Source organism: Pituophis catenifer, unplaced genomic scaffold (genome assembly GCF_029215685.1).
Source record: "Pituophis catenifer annectens isolate HBS135680 unplaced genomic scaffold, rPitCat1.0.hap2 SCAF_6, whole genome shotgun sequence".
Lineage (NCBI taxonomy): Eukaryota > Metazoa > Chordata > Lepidosauria > Squamata > Colubridae > Pituophis > Pituophis catenifer.
The window spans coordinates 68,698,090-68,720,582 of record NW_027256886.1 but is presented as its reverse complement, the minus strand read 5'-3'; the positions used below and the strand labels follow the sequence as shown (position 1 = coordinate 68,720,582).

The 22,493-nt window shown below is 38.2% G+C and overlaps 1 protein-coding gene across 1 annotated transcript in view; it reads left to right on the top strand.

Moving 5' to 3' along the window:
• Positions 1–21,094, top strand: part of LOC139317941 (lipase member M-like) — a 29,350-nt gene extending 8,256 nt beyond the window's left edge. Inside the window, exons 3-9 of the mRNA XM_070945122.1 lie at positions 9,310–9,508; positions 13,178–13,287; positions 14,350–14,486; positions 15,959–16,105; positions 16,588–16,659; positions 19,332–19,397; positions 20,861–21,094. Of these exons, the coding sequence (XP_070801223.1) occupies positions 9,310–9,508; positions 13,178–13,287; positions 14,350–14,486; positions 15,959–16,105; positions 16,588–16,659; positions 19,332–19,397; positions 20,861–21,094 (965 nt within the window). The remainder of the gene's footprint in view (positions 1–9,309; positions 9,509–13,177; positions 13,288–14,349; positions 14,487–15,958; positions 16,106–16,587; positions 16,660–19,331; positions 19,398–20,860) is intronic.
• Positions 21,095–22,493: the final 1,399 nt, after the last annotated feature.

Genomic DNA, 22,493 nt, shown 5'->3' with positions numbered 1-22,493 from the left:
GAGGTCAATCAGCAATTAGAAATCAGGTGTAAATAAGTGAATGCCATGAATACAATGCAACTGCATTGCTTTTAATTTGAAGGCGAATGATAATGTGTGTGAGCCTACATATCTTCACAGTAACGTGTGGGCCCTATTGGTTCAGCCTCCACAACAGTCCCAGTTTCTCATATGGCTCTATTATTACTCATTCAACTTTGATATGCATCAAAGTTCCACTGATACTAAAGAAACAGGGACAAGCATGGCACCTAATTTATTTTACTTTTTCTTTTAAGGAATTATATACCACTTTTCAAACAATTTTTCCCACAGCAGCTACAACACAAAATAAAAATAAAATAAACAATGCACCAGACTTGAGGCGGGAGGAAGGTTTTCCTTTGTGAAATCATAGTTTTGCAATAAACATATCAATACTGAGATCTCACTGAAGTTGTACGTTCTGTAGGTTAACATGTTGACACTAAACTCTGAAAGGTAAGTGTTTGAAACACTTCCTCTACTGCTACTATTTAATCTATTAGTAACAATTAGCTAGGGAGGTCCCACTGCATTTCATTTTGTGGGTTTGAGTGGCACTAAGATCTGCTCCATTTTTGGAATTCTTTCCTAGAGACATTGTCTTGCTTCACAATCCGATTGTTTTGCAATGACAGATCCTGTTTTCTAATTTCAAAATAGCAACTTTTTTCAGCATAGTCTATTATAGATTGTTTTTATTGTGACCTTTATTTGAGCCACTTCCATTAAGGATTGAATGAAAAGTAATGCCTTCACCTAGTTGTAGTTTAAATAGGATATTTTGATGAACACAAGAGGGAAAAATTCTTGAAATGTGCCATTAATACCCTAAACTTATTTTTCCATATAATCATCAAATACCTCTGCCAATAATAGACAAGCCTCTTAAAACCTACAGAAAAGACCTCCACAATTTTGATTCTTCAACCAGATCCCGATAGTCCTTTCTAATTCTTCATTTGAATCAGATAGATGTCCACAAAAGTATTCCTTCCATCCTTTTTCCATGCAGGGGAAGCTTTGTGATCATATTTTCTGGACTAATGCTTTGTTTGTGTAATATAGAGAACCTATGTGTCATTACTGTCTGTGAAGAAAGGCTTCATCTTCATTTTCATAGCATGAGAACTGCTGGCAATTTTCAACTACTGAAGCTTTCATGTCTGCCCTCAGCATCTGAAGAACCCATCCTGGGCTTCCGGTTGCATCACGCTGAAATGGAGGACTAGGAATTGTATAGCTGCTTATCCTAGTTCTCCCTTTTCTGTGTCTGGCGGTTGTTCCTGCGCCATCATGAGCCGTGGAGAGGCTCGCGAAGAAGGGGAAGCATCGGGGCATGCGAGGAGGTGGCTCTTCCGCACGCCGGCAGATTTCTTCTCAAGGTACCAGCGCAGAAAGAGGGCGGCGTGGGATCGCCCCGAAATAGTGACTATACCAATTGGAGAGGGAAGCCCGCCAGCGTGGTGTAAGAATTCTACTTTACTAAGTTAGCTCCGAGCTGACTGAACCTCCTGCCTAAGAAACATAAGATTTGCCATTTACTGGGGGAGTGGCTGAAACGGAGAAACGGCTGTCTTGTAAACTTCTTGCTGCTAGCTGTTATTCCCCCCTCAGAAGCTTATTGATCTCCCTTTGAACTCTGATATTATCGAAACTTCATCTTCTCCCCTTTTTTTATTTGAATATATTGTCTGTTGGATGAGGAATAATTGATTGATCTTGTTGAAGACATAGTGAGATTTTCTCTTTTACTTCTCTCTTTGTCACATTATCAGAAGAGGTGAGCTTTTTGCTACATCATGACTTGACACTTTTTTCTTTTTTCCCCATTGCTGAAGACGGAGACTGCCCTTGGTTGGTCTTGCACTGCCACCTAGTGGTGAATTTGGATATTACAACTAAAAGGAAAGGAAAAGAAAGGAAAGGAGAGGGGGAAAAGATATATATACACTGCTTCATAGTAAACATTGAAAATTGACTAATTTGGATATATCAAGAGCTGATGGATTAATTTATTTGATTTAAAATACTTGATTGACGTATTTATTCAATAAAGAGTAGAGGAACAGTGGTTGTTTTCAGTTATGTCTACATCTTCAACTATTACTATAACAAATAAGAAAGTTATCTCTCTGCCTACCTCTGTAACCCAAGTTTGACGTATTTAGTTTCTAGAAGAACATCGGAAGATATGTCGGCGACGGGGAAGACGCCCTCTATGCAGGCTCTTCAAAATATGTTACCAACCATCCAGGAATCGATGGCTAAAAACCAGGAGTCGACATCTAAGAATTTTGAGGACTTGGGAGCAGATGTGAAAGCAGAAATGAGAGGGGTTAAGGAAGAAATTAAACAGATGTGAAGTGAACTGGGAGATATACGACAGACATTAATACAACAAGAGGAAAAAATGAAGGAGATAGAGAAGAAGACGGAGAAATGCGAAGGACGGATGGACAGTTGGGAGAAGAGACAAATAACGATAAATAGGGACTTAGAGGAAGAAATAATTTTTCTGGAAATGGAGAGATCTTCTTTTTTTCTTAAAATACAGAATGTGGCGGAAGAGAAAGGGGAAAAACTGGATGACATTGTAAGAGAAATAGTTGCAGAAACTTTGGAGGCAGATAGATTCATGATCCAATGGGATATTGATGAGGCCTTTAGAGTATTCACTAGCTACGCAAAAAGGAACAATCTCCCTCGGGAAATTCACGTTCATTTTAACAAGAAAGCTTTGTGCGAAGAATTCTATAAACGAACAAGGGATCAAACTATTACATATAAAGGCCAACCGATAATAGTTTTGAAACAAATCCCATGTCGGTTAAGAGAACAGAGACGCAGATATCAATTTTTGATGACTTTCCTGAGGAAAAATGCAATTTCGTATCGTTGGTTATTACCTGAAGGCTTATTGATGACATGGAGGGATAAGAAAGTGAGGATTCGGAGTCTTCAAGAAGCAAGAGAACTCATGGAACAACAATTTAATTCATCAGAATTAGATGTTGAAGGAGAAGGGGAAAGTAGAAGTCTGGAGGAATTGCAAGAGGAAGAAGAGGTAGAGGAGAGGAGAGAAGGAAAGGCGGGAAAGAAGGGTTGGGGAACACGAAAAGTTGAAGAATTAACAGCGCCTCAGAGGGAGACAAGAAAACAGCTAAGAAGGCTATAACAGCGGGAAAGTAAAAACTTAGGTGAGAAAAGGAAATGGGGAAATTAGTGTGTTTGATATCTGTAAATATTAACGGTTTAAATGCTCCTAATAAGCATAGTAGGATTTTGAATAAATTAAGAAAGGCTAAGTATGATATTGTCTGCATGCAGGAGACCCATATAAAAAAAGATCAAAACCATTTGTTAGAATGCCGGGCATTGGGTAAAACTTATACCTCATTAGCAGGTCAAAAAAAAAAAGAGGGGTAGTGGTATATGTACGACATCATTTGAAATCCCAACAGGTTTTTGCTGACCAGGAAGGCCGGGTTCTCATGCTCGAAATAGAAATTGCCCAGTGGAAGTCTTTATTGGTTTGTATTTATGCCCCTAATGACAATCAGAGGACTTTTTATCAAAACTTATATGTTAAACTGGGGGAACTGGAATATGAACATGTCTGTTTAGTGGGGGATTTCAATGCTGTAATGGATAGAATGCAGGATTATGTCCCGGGAAACATACAAGGAAGGTTGAAGGATATTAATAGTAATATAATAATAATAATAATAATAATAATAATAATAATAATAATAATAATAATAATTTTCAATTTATATACCGCCCTTCTCCCTAAGGACTCAGGGCGGTGCACAGCCAGAATTAAGAACATGAAATACAAATATTAAGAACAATTAAAATATATATAAATTTGGCCCAAAAATTTAAAAATCACAAACCAATTAAAACATTTAAAAAAAATTAAAAAATTTCTTCTTAAGCCAGCCCGGCTTGCTGGAAAAAGTGGGTTTTAAGGGCACGGCGGAAGGCCCTGAGGTCTTGGATTCTCCTTATCTCTGGGGACAACTGATTCCAGAGGGTAGGTGCCCCCACAGAGAAGGCTCTCCCCCTGGGGGTCACCAGCCTACATTGTTTGGCTGATGGCACCCTGAGGAGGTCCTCTCTGTGGGAGCGCACGGGTCGATGGGAAGTCGTCGGTAGCAGCAGGCGGTCTCGAAGATAGCTAGGCCCTATGCCATGGAGCGCTTTAAAGGTGATAACCAACACCTTGAAGCGCACCTGGAAGACCAGCAGGAGCCAGTGCAGCTCGCGCAGGAGCGGTGTTACATGGGAGCACCATGCTGCTCCCGTCACTACCCACGCTGCTGCGTTCTGGACCAGCTGGAGCCTCCGGGTGCCCTTCAAGGGGAGCCCCATGTAGAGAGCGTTGCAGTAGTCAAGGCAAGAGGTGACGAGGGCGTGAGTGACTGTGCACAGGGAATCCCGATCAAGAAAGGGCCGCAACTGGCGAATCAGGAGAACCTGATAAAAGGTCCCCCTGGTTACAGCCGTCAGATGTTCCTCCAATAGTCAGTGATGGAGTCAACTGACTATATCAGGATGCCGGGAGCCACAGCCACTCAGTCTTGGAAGGGTTGAGCTTGAGCCTGTTCCTCCCCATCCAGATCCGCACAGCCTCCAGGCACTGAGACATCACTTCAAGGGCATCCTTGGGGTGGCCTGGGGTGGAGATGTACAGCTGGGTGTCATCAGCGTACTGGTGGTATTTCACCCCGAAGCCACGGATGATCTCGCCCAGCGGCTTCACATAAATGTTGAACAGAAGGGGTGAGAGGACCGACCCCTGCGGCACTCCACAGATGAGAGGCCTCGAGGTCGACCTCTGCCCCCCTGCCAACACAAACTGCGACCGGTTGGAGAGAAAGGAGGAGAACCACCGCAAAATGGTGCCTCCCACCCTCAACTCTTCCAGCCGGTGCAGCATGATACCATGGTTGATGGTATCAAAAGCCACTGAGAGATCTAACGGGACCAGAACAGAGGAGCAACCCCTGTCCCGAGCCCTCTAGAGATCATCAACCAACGTGACCAATGCCGTTTCTGTGCTGTGCCCAGACCTGAAACCCAACTGGAACGGATCTAGATAAGATGTTTCCTCCAGGAATTGTGGAAACTGTCGCGCGACCACACTCTCAACAACCTTCGCCATAATGCGAAGGTTGGAGACAGGATGATAGTTGGCCAATATTGCCGGATCCAGGGACGGCTTCTCTTAAGAGAACATTACCAAAAATATGTAATGATTTAAGGGAGGAATTTGGATTACAGGATATATGGAGGTTGAGAAATCCCAATAAAAATCAATATACTTATTTCTCTCTCAGACACCACTCGTAGACCCGAATAGATATGATATGGATGTCTCTTGAGTTGAGGGGGTTGGTCTCGGAAGTGGAAATAGGGCCCAACCAGTGGGCAGACCATAACCCGCTAATGGTAACTTGGAAGATCCCACATTGTAGGAAGGGTAGATGGAGAATGAATATAGGTATTCTGAAAGATGAAGAATTTATGAGTAAATTTAAGAAGGAGTTATATCTTTTTTTCCAGGAAAATAAGAAAGAGGATACTTCAATATACAATACATGGGATACGGTTAAGGCAGTGATGAGGGGATGGTTAATCAAATATATGATTGATAAACGTAGGGTGGGTAAGAAACACCAAGACAACCTCTTGAATAAATTACAACGGGTGGAAGAAAGGATGCAAAATGGATTAACCCAGACAACATTGATAGAGGAAAGGGATTACTGGCAACACCAGATTAAATTATTAGATCAAGAGGAATTAGCAAATAAAATAAAGTGGACTAAACAAAATTTTTTTGAAAGGGCAAATAAAACAGGAAGATGGTTGGCTTACCGGCTTAGAAAGGAGCAGGAACAACGGAGAATAGAAGGGCTGAAAGATGTAATTGGGAATCTTCATTGAACTAAGGAAGGCAAGAGAATGGTAGCTCAGGATTTTTTCACACAGCTTTATCAGAAAGGAGAGGAAAATATTTATGAAATTCGGAAATATTTGGAAAAGGCAGACTTGCCTAAAGTCTCAGAAACAATGAAGGAAATTCTTAATGTGGAATTTACGATGGAGGAAGTAGAGACAGTTATGAAAGCACAGGCGAATGGCAAAACCCCAGGTAGAGATGGCCTTCCAGTTGAATTATACAAAATAGTGTTTGACGTGGTAGGAAGACACATGACGGATTTATTCAATGCGGTTATGAAAGAGGCTCAGGTTCCAGTATCTTGGACTGAGGCTTATATTTCTATTATCCCAAAAGAAGGAACTGATCTATCTCTTATTAAGAATTATAGACCTATATCATTACTAAATTCCGATTATAAGATATTTGCGGGGGTTCTTGCAGCCAGGCTTAGCTGCTCCCTTAACCAATTCATTCATTCAGACCAAAACGGCTTCCTTCCTTATAGATATCTACGAAATAATCTTAGAATTATCATGAATACACTAGAATTTTTCGAAAATCGCCCGGATAAACAATTAGCTTTAATTTTTGTTGACGCTCAAAAGGCGTTTGACAGAATCAGTTGGGAATTTATGATTTCTCAATTGGAATATATGGAGTTTGGTGGGAATTTTATTCAGGCAATTCGAGCTATCTACCGGGAGCAGACTGCAAGAGTTCTCATAGATGGAGAGAAGCCAGAGATAACTCAAATTCGTAGAGGTACAAGACAGGGATGTCCCCTTTCCCCATTGTTAGTTGTATTAACTTTAGAGCCCCTGCTTAGAGAAGTGAGAGGAAACATGGAAATAAGAGGAATGAAGATTAGGCAGGAGGAAGTTAAAGTCCAGGTTTATGCAGACGATCTTGTATTTATCTTGGATCAACCACTGGACTCGGGCGTGAAATTATTACGCTTGATTAGAGAGTATGGGAAGGTAGCAGGATTACTGATGAATGAAGAAAAAACTAAAATCCTAGCGAAAAATATGACTCAGATGCAAAGGCAACAGCTGGAGCAGTTAATGGGTTTAAGAATAACAAATAAAATTAAGTATCTGGGTATATGGTTGACTGCCAGATGCTCCTCCATAAAGGAGGATAACTATCTTCCTCTTTACAACCAGATTCTCAGAGATCTAGAAAGATGGAAAAATCTCCAGCTATCAATTTTGGGAAGGGTGGCAACCATTAAGATGTGCGTGTTACCCAAATGGTTATTTCTATTCCAAACAGCCCCGGTAAGGTTGAATAAAGAGTTTTTTATAAATTTGGATAAGAGTATATCTAAATTTATCTGGCAGGGAAAGAGGCCGTGGATTAGACTTAAAATGTTACAAGAACCCAAAAATAGAGGAGGATTTGGACTCCCAAATTGGGAGATCTATCACCAAGCAGCGAACTTGATTTGGGTGAAAGAATGGATGATCCTACAAAAGAGACAACTTTTGACATTTGAAGGAGCCAGTCTTCAACATGGCTGGCACTATTTTCTATGGCCGGGAGCATCCAGCCGCCCTAGACACTTTGATGATCACTATTTATGTAGGACGCTTGGGTACACTTGGGAAAAGGTTAGAAGAAGAGTATATTCAAAAGTTCCATGTTGGATTTTGGTGCAGGAAGCTCAGATTTACCCGACATTGTATAAAGGGGAGAAAACCTTGATGTATGAAGTTTTTTTGGATGTTCAGGGTAATCCGAAGTCACGAGAATTATTAACTCTTCAAGGATATAAGGTAGACTGGTGGTCTTATTCTCAAGTGCACTCCAGGTATAAAAAAGATTTATATAGTGAAGGAATCTACCGTAAAAGACAAGAATTGGATAAGATCTTATTAGAAGGAGGGAAAGGGATACTATCTAAATGTTACGCATATTTATTGTCTCTGCAGATAGGACAGGATGTAGTGAAGGATTGTATGATAGCGTGGGGGTGAAATTTTGGATATCCCCTTGACTTCCAGCAATGGGAACAGATTTGGTTGAAAAATATGAAATTAACCATGGCTTCTTCATACAAAGAAAACATATATAAAATGGTTTACCGGTGGCATCTCCCCTCTGTGAGACTAGCTAAAATGTTTCCCAGGACATCTGCCTGCTGTTGGAAGTGCGGTTACAGTAATGGAACTTATTTTCACCAATGGTGGACCTGCCCGCAGGCGGTTAAATATTGGAAAAAAATACGGCAATGGATTTTGGAAATTACACAGATTAATTTGGAATTAAGGCCCGAGATTTTCCTATTGGGGGCAAAACCTTTGAATGTTAAATCAGATATATGGTTCTTGTTGATTCACATTATTACTGCAGCAAGATTAGCGTATGCGCAGGAGTGGAAAAATCAATACTTACCGATGGATTTGAAAATAATATATAAAATTAATGAGTGTGCGGAATCAGATAGATTAACTAGATTGATCAATGGTAAAAAAGATTTAGAATTTTATAACAGTTGGAAATTATGGTACGATTGGGTCCAGAAAAGGTGGGATAGAATAGATATATGATGATGTATATATATGATGGCAAATATGTATGTATAAAGGAATGACTTTATATTTATGGACAATGTAATCACATTATACCATGGTGGCAGGATTGTATATTTTATTTGTGTATTGGTGTATAGAATATATTAATAAAAATTATAAAAAAAAAAAAAGAACCCATCCTGCACAAACTGTCTAATGTTGAAGAATATCAGTAATGTGGACCGGATTTGGGATTTCCTATGAAATCCCAAATTTCACAGCAGTCCATTTTAAGTGATCTGCTGATTGTCCTTAATCAATTTATTAACCATTCTCATGTGAAAGTCAATGGTTGCTGTCACAAGTTGTCCACATTGCTCTGGCTCGTGTAGATAAGTTCTTTGTCATTCGCCATCTTTGCCATTTTTTTTTTATCTATAACCATGATAGAACCATCATAAACAACCTGCATTAACCTATTAATCTCATTTGAACAGACTCCTTTGGCAGTAAAAAATTTAGTCATGGCACATTGTTTAAAGTCGAACGATGGCTTCCATTTCACAAACAGTAGCAACTCTAACTTTTCTCATAGCAACTTTCCAATAATTGAAGTGAATCTGAGCTTCTATTGGCAATTTATAAAATTGCAAACATTACTTTTCATTCAGCCTTCATACATTTATGCTCATATTCAGCCTCAAGGTTCCATAGATATCATACAGATAGAATTATGACGTTCCATGTTTATAGAAATACAGTGCTCTTTGCTAGCATGTTCCTTAAATGTTATAATATTTAATGTTGCTTATTTTCAAGGGCCTAAACCAGTTGTGTTACTGGTATGTGGTAGTCTGACTGAAGGAAGAAGTTGGCTCCTCAATCTTCCCAGCAATAGCCTGGGATTTGTTCTAGCAGATGCTGGCTATGATGTTTGGATAATAAATAACAGAGGGACTACCTGGTCTAGAAGACACCAGAACTTAACAATTGACCAAGAAGAATTTTGGAATTTCAGGTAAAGCTCAGAACAGTTTATATAATAACTAAATAAAAGCATATTTTTGCCAGAGAAATGGGTCAGGTTTTGTAAAATGGGAGATGTATCTTTTTGAGATTGTATTAAAGGTAATCCTGAATTACGACCACAATGGATCCCAACATTTCTGTTGTTAAGTGAGACATTTGTTAAGTGAGCCCCATTTTATGACCTTTCTTGCCTCAGTTGTTAAGTGAATCATTACAGTTGATAAGTTAGTAACCCGGTTGTTGAGTGAATCTGGCTTCCACATTGATTTTGCTTGTCTGAAAGTCACAAAAGGGGATCACATGACCTTGGGACACAGCAACGGTCAAAAATATGAATCAGTTGCCAAGCATCTGAAATTAGATCATGGGGATGCTGCAAAGGTCGTAAGTGTGAAAAATGGTCATAAGTCTCTTTTTTCAGTGCTGTTGTAACTTTGAATGGTCACTAAATGAACAGTTGTAAGTTGAGGACTCCCTGTATATATTCATAGTATGAATTGTCAGATTCATTGGATTTCTGACACTATTTTAGGGAGCCCATCGGAACATAAAGGCATTTTCTTCCAGTTTCAATATCAGTTATTCATTAAGGTTTATCAGCAGTTTAGATTTTATCATTAAAATGCCATTTGAAGCATGCAGAATGTGGATTTAGTGCCTATCTGCAACACTTTAAAGTAGCTTTACTGCACATGCCTGCACTTTTTCTCAGGAAAGGAAAAATGTTCCAGTTACTCTGAAGATGCATAGGAGCACTTTGCCTCCTAGTGTCAATAATAGCATTTAGCAATAGCACTTAAGACTTATATACCACTTCACAGTGCTTGACAGCCCTCTCTAAGTGGTTTACAGAGTCAGCACATTGCCCCCAACAATCTGGGTTCTCATTTTACCGACCTCAGAAGGATGGAAGGCTGAGTCAACCTTGAGCCTGGTGAGATTTGAACTGTCAAATTGCAGGCAGCCAGCAGGCAGCAGAAGTAGGCTGCAGTACTGCACTCTAACCACTGTGCCACAAAGGCACAGTTTCAGCTCATAGAGATTTTTGTGTGTGTCAGACCTTGAAAACTGCCAAGAGGAGAGCATTGAAGTGTGCTAAAGTTAGTGCTATTTGGCTCAATAAATTAGTGTTAAACTTCAGTGTATATTAATAGCAAATTAAATATTAAAATGCAGTTAGTATATGGGACCTAGCTTGGTTTAGGGATGAACAGCTCTGGACTAGAAGCTGGAAGATCATAAATTCTAATCCAGGGGTATGAAACTCAATTTCACTGAGGGCCGCATCAGGGTTATGTTTGACCTCGGGGAGGGGGGGTGGAGTGGAGTGGGCGTGACCAGGTGGGTATGGCCAGCTCAACTTCACTCCTGTCAGGGGCACCAGTGGTGGCCCGAGTGCTCTGCCAATGAAAATGGGTTCCCGGGCTCCGCTTTCAGCTGACACGGCCTCCTGCAACCCTCTGCCAGTGAAAACATTTTTGCTGGTAGAAGCATCGCAGGCTGGTCCTTTGCTGTTTCCAGGGTGGCCCTGCGGGCCAAATCTAAGTACCCCGCAGGTTGGATCTGGCCTCTGGGCCTTGAGTTTGACACTCCTGTTCTAATCCTTCCTTAGGCCCAAAAACTCATTGGGAAGAACTCGATGGGAAACCACTTCTGAAATTTTGCCAAAAAAATGGTAGTGATTGTCCATGTACAAGTAGTCCTTGACAGTTACAACATGTTGTGACCCAGGCCCAAGTAGGTAGTAATCAACGCAAACAGTTCAAAATAAACAGACTTTATTAGAACAGCTGAGAATTAACTCATTCTCAGCGTAGTCCAAACTAAATTAAAACAAATTCTTCATAACACAAATTCTTCAGTCTAATCACCAACCTTGGTATAATTAGGCAAACTGCCAAAGGCTTCTCCTGGCAAAAGTTCAGAAGCAGAAGAGATAAGTGCAGCAAGACTATCAACGTTCTTTTCTGACAAAGAGCCCAAGAGCCGTTGCTGGTCTTTTAAGCCTTATGGGAGGGACCAATCATCTCTTGGCCCTACTCCTGAGTTGTCCTCTTTGCTTTAGCTGCTCCTGCCTTCTGGCAGCTCTTCTAATACGTGCACTAGGAACAGGCTCCTCCTGTTCCTCTGCCTCTTTACTGTCAGCCTCTGGAGGCTCCGGAGTCCGCACCTCACTCCCCGATGGCCCTGGCCCCATCTCTGCCTCCGACACAGTGCCTTCATCCGGGCCTTCCCCAGCCTCCAGAACTGCCCCATGTTCTTCCTCAGCCTCATCGCTGTCCGACTCCGCTGCCAGCACCGCAGGCTGCTGGCGAACCACAACACAATAGTTCGTTCAGTGACTGTTTGATGTTACAACAACACTGAAAAAAGTGACTTATGACTGTTTTTCACACTTACCACCTTTGCAGTGTCCCCATGGGAACGTGATCAAAGTTCAGAGACTTGGCAACTGACTCCTATTTTTAACTGTTGCAGTATCCTGAGGGTCAGATGATCACCTTTTATGTCTTTCTGACAAGCAAAGTCAATGGGGAAACCAGGTTCACTTAACAATTGTATTACTAATTTAATTACTGCTGTGATTCACTTAACAATTGTGTCAAGAAAGGTTGTAAAATGGGGCAAACTCACTTGGCAAATGTCTCACTTAGCAGCAAAAATTTGGGGCTCAATTGTGGTCATAAGTTGAGGACTACCTGTAGTCACTAGTAGTCAAAGTTGGCTTGAAAGACCACAACAAATTCTATGCAGCCAAAATTGTATCATCTATACAAAAGAGGAAGGTGTGCCTGAAAAAACCCAGCTATTTGAAGAAGTACATTTTAAGGAGGAAATAGATTAAGGGAAAGAAACAGAAAGAACTTCATAGAGGCTCAATAAACTCGATTACAAAATTCTGGCAAAACAAATGGAAAACAAGTAAGGAGAGAGAACAGAACAGAGTATAGTATCTTATATGGAAGCAAGACTGATCCCTCACTGATACATTCTCTTACTGGTCTGACTTATTCTTAATTATTAAGGCAAATCCTATAAAGCATGGAGAAGAATTTAGGGCCCCCAGTTTTTGCTAAAATGCAGCACAAGGAAGACTCGGACATGTGAAATTTAAAAAGTGAGCAATTTGATAATGAAACAATTAAAAAGACAGCTGCTATTTTGGAAATCTAATGAGGTTAGTTTAAGTAAAGTTGTCAAACATGTAATAAAAAATTAGCTTACTTCACTTCTGTGCTGTCTATGTCAGGGGTTTCAAACTTGTGATGACACGTCATCACATGACTTATCACAACTTTTTTCCTGTTTGCTAAAACGGGGTAGGCGTGGCCAGCGCATGACGCATCCAGCCCGCGATACCCCTAGTCTATGTCATACAAACGGGAGTTTCAATCCCACCTTAGCCATGAAAGCCGGCTGGGTGACTTTGGGCCAATTATTCTCAACACAACTCACCTCACAGGGTATTGTTATGGGCAAAAGAGGAGGAGGAGGAGTGTAAGATATGTTCACCATTTTAAATTATTTTTTTAAAAAACAATAAAGCCAAGATTAAAAAAATACTTGCAGCCTTTGATTTTTTTTTTTACCCTTAATTTATTATACAGAATAAATCTCAGCAGCGTTTTGTGTCTTTGCTTGTGTCCCATTATTACAGTTTTCATGAAATGGCAATTTATGATATTCCTGCAACTATAAACTTTATTCTACATAAGACAAAGCAGGATAGTTTATATTACATTGGCCATTCTCAAGGAGCTTCAATGGGTAAGTTAAGAATGAATCATATTCAATCTTTGCATCTTTCTTAACAATCAAGCAGTATAGAAACCTAGCTATTTAATGATCAACAATATATTTACTAATCTATTGTGAAATATATGGCCAAAAGTATAAGACAGAGGTTAAAATATAATAGTCTCTTTGACAGCAAGAAATCTATCTTGAATTCTTGAAAAATCGATAGGGAACAGGATAGATAGATAGATAGATAGATAGATAGATAGATAGATAGATAGGTAGATAGATGATAGATAAATAGAGATAGATAGATAGATAGATAGATAGATAGATAGATAGATAGATAGATAGATAGATAGATAGATAGCAGGATAAATGCAAATAACTGATTTATTTCTCTTTTTTTTCTGAAAGATGATGCAATAGTGAAGAAACTAAGCCACTCATGAATATAGGCTTTTTATGTGCCTGTTAGAGGCATGGCAGAAATGTAGGGAAAGAATGAGATTGAAAATTTAACTTTGGAGTTAAGCAAAATGTGGATATCAAGGCTTTGTGAGACTAATCACAAACATTGCATTTGGTCTTCTGCTATTAACTTCCCAACCAAGTAGAACTTGGTGGCCCTTTGTCCTTACTAAAGATAATCTTTAAATTATCTTTAGCATTTAACTATGAGATACCTGGGTGCAAACAAAGCCTTCTCATATCCTTTTATTAGCCGTCTCTCTATCTGTTTGAGCAAATAGGCTCACCTTTCCAATCCTGTTCTGTTTTTGTTATATCCCATTAATTCACGATTCTTCTAATCCAGAATTCCTTCATATTTCCAATATTCAATCTTCAAAGGAAATCAATCCAATTCAGATATTCTGCTGCAAAGAAAAGAAAGCCGCCTTTATAAAAACAACAATAGGAGGAAGAGGATAGCTGGCCCTTTCTTGCAAGCTTATCCTTTATGTATCTCTCAATCTTGGAACAAAACAAGTACAGCAACAGCATCACTTAAATATCAATACAAATACTGACACTATGTTTTGATCTACATTTAGCTTGGTTTCCATTTTTTAAAACTTATCTTTCTTTCAGGTCTTATTACTTTTTCAACCTTCCCACAGCTTGCTCAGAAAACAAAGCTTTTAATGTGCCTTGCGCCTCCCAGCACATTGAAGGACCTCAAGGGAATGATGAAATATATCATACTACTTCCCAACAAAGTTAAAACGGTAGGTATTTCTATTTCCCATAGGTTTACATTCTTATACTATTTGATTCAGTATACAGATATAGATGTGTTATTATCTCATGCAGTTCATATAATTTGGAATTAGGGTTTAAATATCTATTTAAAATTCAACCACCATTTTCTCAGAATTTGTATGGATTTTTTCTCCACCCTTCTGTATTTAAATACAAAAAATGACTTCAATTCCCCCTCTTGCATAAGACATCATGTAATGAACCTAGATGTGACTACAAAATTGGACAGAATTTATCAAAACTGTACAAATGCTTCCTTTTTGAAGTGACCCTCCTACATTATTACAGATGCTCATTTCCCCTTGACAGAATATTAGACAAAACATTGCTTTCTTCATTTTGTCTTTTATAAAGTTGGTGGAGAATTTTACATGAAGTTACATGCACAATATTTGTTTTAAAAAAAGTACGGCTGAAGAAATAGACTTTTATTTTTTTTATTTATTTTATCTCCATTTTTTTCCTCTCTCCGCTTTTTAAAATCAGTTGCTTCACCTACAGTATGATATGAATTTTTAAGATTTTTTTTAATCTTTAAAAAAAACCCTCCAATTTATAATTCCCAAATTCTTAAATAATTCCTGGAAAACATTTAAAAACCATTCTTTGCTGTTTCCACAAACAGTGTAAAAAAATTTTAAAGGCCATTTTTCATCCAGTTATTTTTCACTAATTTTTAAATATCTACCTATTTCCTGCCCCCATCAGTGTAAGTCATATTTGCTTGATCTAATTACAGGGTTTAACTTCACTTTCTCTTCTAAAATGCTTTAATAAAACTGATTAAACAAATTCATGCACTCCTCTCTATAAAAGTAACTAGCTTTTCTTTGTGACTCATGGCCATCTTTGATTGCTAACTTTCTTGCTATTAAATAAATCTCACCTCTGCTTCTGGCAATTTTCCTATGTTCTTTTGAAATCCCAGATCGTACTAAGAATTTATTCTAACACCAGGAAAACCTATTTGCAGTTCCCCATGTTCAAAAAATGAGAAGAGCAGATCTTACAAGTCTTGGTTTTGGGTCAGTGATCCTACATGTTAGCCTCGCCACAGAAATTTGATTTGTCCCTTTGTTATTAAAAATATAACTATTCTAGAAAGTCTATGAGTTATGAGTTGTTATCATAGTAACAGTTTTGTGCATGTTAGGCTTCATCTGTTGCATTATTGTGTTGTATTTTTATCATGGATGGAGTGATAGTTGGCATGCTTTATATTAATGAATGTTGTAAATAATACCCACTAATTATAGTGGACATAAATCCCGTAAGTAAGGAATAAAAAAAATTGCATGTATTTTAAAATATTGTTAAAATAATGCAGAGAATCAATGGGGGTATTGAATCTGCTGAATTAAATGAGGAACTGATAAACTATTCAATTAGAAGTGCTTCTATAGAATTTTGCAATAATATTTGTATTTGTATTTTCCAGTATTTATGGGGAAGTAAAGACTTTAATATTCTAAGCAACAGAGCAAAAAACATCAATGCCAATCTATGCAGCTACCCAGGATTAAACAAGATTTGCATCCAAATGATTTTCTCTGTTGCGGGTTTTAATAAAAACAATATAAATGTGGTAAGTGGATTGTGGAATTTTTTCTTTAGATAAATCAAAGTATTTATTTTTAATATGGAATTTTATGTGTAACGTTGCAATAATGGTATGTATTATTTCTGTAAGTAATTATTATTTTTACAACAGTTCAAAATTTAGCAGATGCACCAACTTTTTCAATTAGTTTGTTTTCATTAGTTAATCCTATGTAGCCTTGATTGCACAGTTGCAGTTGCCATCTTGATTTTTTGCCCCCCCCCCGTCTCCTTTCCTGTGGTCACCTTGCTTGGTGGCTGTTGGCCAATAATGAGACAGAATATGTGTTCCTTGGTTTGAAAATTTCAAGCTCACTGTCAGCAGGAATTGAATAGCCTTTCTCCTTAACAGAGGTTTTAAAGAAATCTATCTGCCTCTCTTTTTGGCTTTAAGAAGCTTAATTGGTATATTATCTCTTAATCAATTTCTCAAATCTTTTAATTATTTTGTATTTACTTTTTTCCCAGAGTCGAGCTGATCTTTTTTTGGGAACTTACCCTGATGTTACTTCTGTGAAAAATATATTTCATTGGACCCAGGTAAAGTTTCATTTTCCAATTTTCTTTGCAAGTCAAAATAGAATGGTACTATTTGCAGCCATTTGATTAAATGTATCAGGCATACACCAAAGGAATGCTCAAGTCTCTGTTCCAAAGTACTTCTTTGAAAACTAAAGTCTAGATCACTGTCCTTAACCCTGTAATTATTTGTTAAAACACTGTAGTGTTGTTGCTGATGGAATCTGGCTCTAATTCAAGACCTTCATCATAACTTTGGGCTTATCCACAATAATTTAATAATCAACCCACATTAGTGACCATGTATTACACTAACTTCAGAGAAGTTGTCATGTGATCTCTAGGATGCTTTCTACAACTTGTGCTTGGACCCTTGCACTGCCTGGGTTCTTGGGTAGCCAAAAAAAAAAAGGAATTGTTCCCTGGATCTGAGAATCGGTGCCTATTTTTGGGAGGAATGCTGCTGGTCACCTTAAAGAAAGCTGTGATATATCTCCTCTTTCAAAGGACTTCTTTGAATCCAACATGCAAAATAACTAACATCTAATTTTGTCTGTGGAGATTCTCAGTCATCCAGGTCATGGTTGTCCCAAAGGTGTTTTTTTTCAAGAGGCAATGGACTTTCTTGTTTTTCTTTGAAGATGTTTCACTTTTCATCCAAGAAGCTTTCTTCAGCTCTTCAGATCTTGCCCGTGGGCCTTGAGTTTGACACCCCTGATCTAGACCTTGTCAGAATTCAGAGCCTGGGCATGGGATGGATATAACCTTGATTAGGCTAGTGAATGAAGTTTCTTGAGATCTGGAGGGCAGTAGAAGTCCTTTTAGACTTCTCTGGCGCTTTCGATCTCATAGTATTATTCTATGCTATTTTGGGGGTTGGGATTGGAGATGCTGTTTTGCAACAGTATCTTCCTCTACGGCCCATTCCAATTGCTGGTAATAGGAAAAAGGAGGTCAAATCAGTGGTTGTTCACTTATGGGATGCCACAGGGGCTTGTTGTCTTCCACCCCCCACTGATTAATATCTCCATGAAACCACTGGATGAGGGTGATTTGTAATTTGTAGTCCTGTCCCGTTAGTAGGATGATAATACTTTGCTTTCTATCTTCACCCTGTTGCGGTCTTGTTCCACTGAGTTCTGGGTGGGAATGAAATTTAATCCTGGCAATACACAGTTACTGTTTCCATTGGAGTACTTAATAGCTCCAACGGTGTGTCTTGGTGGAGAAGCATGGCCATTAGGGAGCAGGTCACTGTTTTGGGATCCTCCTGGATTTGCAAATAGAAGCTGCAGCCAGGGATCCTTTGGCAGTTGTGACCCTACCAGGGTGACAGTATTTTGTTACATAGACTCATACCCCATTATCACTCTCCTAGAATATTACTATGTTCTCTACATGTGGCTGCCTCTAAAGCAAACTCAGAACCTTCAGTTGGGCCAAAATGCAATAGCCAGTGTATTCTCCAACACACATCAGAGCACATCATAATTGTATTGCAGGCCCTATAGTGGCCTCCTAAAGCTTTCTGCATGCAATTTAAAATGTTGGCCTTAACCCATCAAGGCCAACTTCCCACTAGAAGTTTGTTTTCCCATAGAACTGGAACAGCCTATTCATACTTACCAGGACAAGGATAATAGTAATTGCTCACTTTTGTGAAGTGACAATGCTCAACCTATCTGTCAAATGGACCAGTTGAAAGCTTGCCATGTATCAATGCTTGTTCCAGGATGGTTGAGCCTGGACATAATGAACTTGTCTCTTTTGTGAGAGGACCATTAAAAAGGACTTGCCTCCAACATGTACTATATGATCAAATTGATAAGCAAATATTATTTGAATTTCTGGTATGAATTTTAGTAAATTAGTAATATAATTGTCTAGAAAGTCCCAGGGATTGCTAATGTAACAATAATGCAATGGGGGAAGGGGTATATAAATATTTATAAACAAAATATTGCAAAGCAAATTTAAGGAGAAGATCTAAGGCTGAACTGGTTCTAGCATACTCATGAGAATAATAAATGGAAATTGTTATAATACCCATCACTACCAAAACTCAGATATTTCTTTAATAAAGGGGACATAGGACACTTACCCAGACAAAATAGATAAGCCATATTTTCTTGAAAGAGGAGAATGTCAGAATAGTAATATAATCCAGGAGTGAGATGTCAAGATTTTTTACTTTTTGCCTTGATGTTCTAAGAAAAGATGGGAATTAAATCATGATCACAGGAAAATCAGTTGGTATCAGGAAGCTCAATTCAGGCCCACACTGAATCATCAAGGAACATAAGAGAAATTTAGTGACATAGCATCTGGATAGTGAGTAGCAAATATCCCCCATAATAGGCAAATGAATTGAACTTGTTTTGCCTATGACGTCTTTGATTAATCAGATGCAGAAGCTGGGTTTGAGCTGATAGAGTTCTGTGAAAGACCCAAGCCATCTGAGATAGTGGGTGGGGGAACTTCTAAATCTACATAGCTTGAGGCTCTTTGAAAGTAACTTGCAATGGAGTGAGATATCCAAATATTCTTTATAGACCATCTTCCATTTTATGAAAATTTTTGCAAAGTGGAGAAAGGACCTGATAATTAAAATTTATATTTGTCTCAAATTTCAGATTTTAAAAAATAAATATGAAAGTTTGTTAAGTATACACAACTCTTTCTTCCCAATTTAGATTTTTGAATCGAATGAATTTAAACATTTTGACTATGGAAACCAGAACAAAGCTGTATACAACATGGTGAGGAAATGCTTGTAATGGGATATGTGTTTGCATATATACATAAAGATGTGTGGTTTCTGGGCAGCCATCTTCCCTACACAATATTCCTACTTCCCACAATCTTGGTGACAGCCTACTGTACATACTGCTACTACCATCCATACTGTTTCAAAGCAGTTTCCTCCCTGCACTGGATTAATCAAAGTCTAACTGGGAGGAAAAATGTGCTAAATTAAAGCTGTAGTGCTTTTAGCCAGTTTCTTTTGTATGTCCAGTGTAACATCTTCCTCCATTGCTGTCTCAATTTTGTCAGGGAGAACTTGTTCCTATTCCCTAGCATCTTTCAGACAGTCTGTTTATAGAGGCAGAAACTATTAAAATTAACTTTTGGATTTAGTTTTCCAAAATATCCTTTCTTGTCCAATGTTAAAATATTTTGCTTCATTCTGTAATTGTAAATTGAGTATGTGTTCTTCTTTTATTGTAATCTTTGATTCCCTTTAGTTCCCTCTAGTGTCCAGTTTTGAAAATCTTACTGTATTTTTTTAAAATCAAAACAAAATCATTTTTTCTATAGACAGGATTCTTTATAATTAATTCCAAAATCTAATTTCAAATTTATCTGGACCTTTACTTTGTAGCTTTCTAAGTTTTAATAACTTAGATAAACTCCATGTTTATCTCATGGAGTTCTAAACCTGCCAAAGACCACAAAGCTGTCTGGAGCACTTGTGGGTGACCTCATGTCCTCTCCTTGTCCAGAGAAGAAGTATCAAAGAGTCAATGTACTTGCTGAGTCTTCTTTCTGCCATGGTCATTGGTTCTCTTTTTTTGGGTCACCACTTCTTTCTTGGAAGTCTTGTGAATAATTATAAAATGTGCTTCTCTGTATTAAATTATTAAATTACTACCCTGTTTTCCCCAAAATAAGACATCCCCTTATAATAAGCCCAATCTAGCTTTTGAGCGCGTGCCAATAAGGCCAAGCGCTTATTTCAGGGTTCAAAAAAATATAAGACAGGGTCTTATTTTCGGGAAAACATGGTAATGTACTAAATATTACGAATGCAATTTCTCTATACCAAAGTATCACAATACAAATCTCCTTTTAATTACATACAAGTGTGTAAATTTCACATTTTCAAGAACCCCAAAATAGATTGTAAAAATATACTTATCAATCAACATATTTTTTTCAGCAATTTTTGAAATGATTGAATTGGTATGATCTGATACAAAATATACAGATGTGATTCATCCTGAGTTACTAATTAATTAAACCTTTAATGTAAGAGCTTTGTAAATTATCAGTCAGAAAATATGAATTGTGTATCATAGAAGATAAAAGGATCTGTCAAGGAATAAGTATTTTTGTCAGATCTGGCTGCATGGAACGAGAATGGTGGTATTACTTACAGATGAAATATCTGGAAATAGGCAAGCTGAAGACTTTTTCATATTTTGTATCTCTTCTTCCACAGACCAAGCCCCCATTTTATAAACTTGAAGATATAACTGTGCCAACAGCTGTTTGGAGTGGTGGGAATGACTTCATTGTGAGTCCACAGAGTATCAATCATCTGCTCCCGCAACTTACTAATTTAGTTTTCCATAAGTATATTCCTAGCTGGCAGCATGCTGATTTTATATGGGGCCTTGATGTCCCAAAATACTTGCACAAGGATATTTTTCATCTAATGCAGAACTACAGATAAATATAGATGGAAGTTTTCTCTGGCAATAGAGAATAGCAACATTTCGAATTTGATATAGAAAATAAATAGTTTATATTTTCCACATTAGTTTTGAAATGTTGCTATCCTCTTTTGTCAGAAAATGACTTCCAGACACCTTTTGCTAAAAGTTAAAGAGGGGAAGTAATAGAAAAACAGAGAAGAAAAAAGATAGGAAGAAGTAGCTTCTGATATTCTTTACAGTAATTATAAATATGATTATAAATTCACCTCTTACTCTAAGGCACAGCTGAGCTCTCTTTTTTCTATGATCTATCCTGTCTAATTGTCAAAATCATAAATTATAAATTCATTTTTTTCTGTTTCAAGCAAAAAGTCCATAAGGGTTTCCACTCAGCAATGAATGTTAGATATTGTCTTTTCTCTGATCAAAGTGAATTTAGCTACCTCAGCAAATTCCACCAACCATTCGTCCATTGTAGGTAGTGCCAATTTTTTTTACCTTTGTGCAAACAATAATCTTATTTCATTTCCTTTCTGCTGTTACATCAGTCAGCCTTACTTTCCAGAAAAAGCAAAGTTAGTCCAAGCTTGTCTTCACTTACTTACAATTCCTATGTAGTTCACAGACATCAATCAGTTTGTATGCAAGCGCTAACTCAGACACCAAACCTAGGTAAATTCAGGCAGAAGTTAGTGTGGCTCAAGTCAAGGGTTCAAAAAGAATTCCTATAGTATCTGGGGTCCTTGGTGATCGCTGAACTTGGTTGTTTTCTTGCAGATGTTTCATTAACAAACTAGGTAATATCACTGATGAAATATGAAGCTTGATAATGAAACATCTGCAAGAAAACAACAAAGTTCAGAGAGCATCAAAGACCGCACAGTTCAACTCTGAAATACAAATATTCTCTTCTATTAAAATTCTTATGATATAGTATAGCAAATAATAAAGATACATTTCACAGTTAAATCTACATGTAGATTTAACAGGCCATACGCTCCCATAGAGAGGGGCTCCTCAGGGTGCCGTCGGTCAAACAGTGTCAACTGGCAGCCCCCAGGGGGAGAGCCTTCTCTGTGGGGGCATCTGCCATTTGGAACGAGCTCCCCCCAGAGATACGGAGGATCCCGGATTTACGCACTTTCCGCCGTGCCCTCAAGCCCTTTTTATTTCAACAGGCTGGCCTGGCCTAATTTCCTTTTAATTGTTAATTTTAAATTTGTTTTAAAACAATAGGGGTGTTTTAATTTGTATGGGCCAAATTATTTAATGTGTTTTTACATTGTTTTTTAAATTTTGTATTATGTGTGTTTTATCCTTTGGCTGTTCACTGCCCTGAGTCCTTCGGGAGTAGGGCGGTATATAAATCCAAAATAAAGTAAAGTAAAGTAAACAGGCACTTACAATAACTGCCTG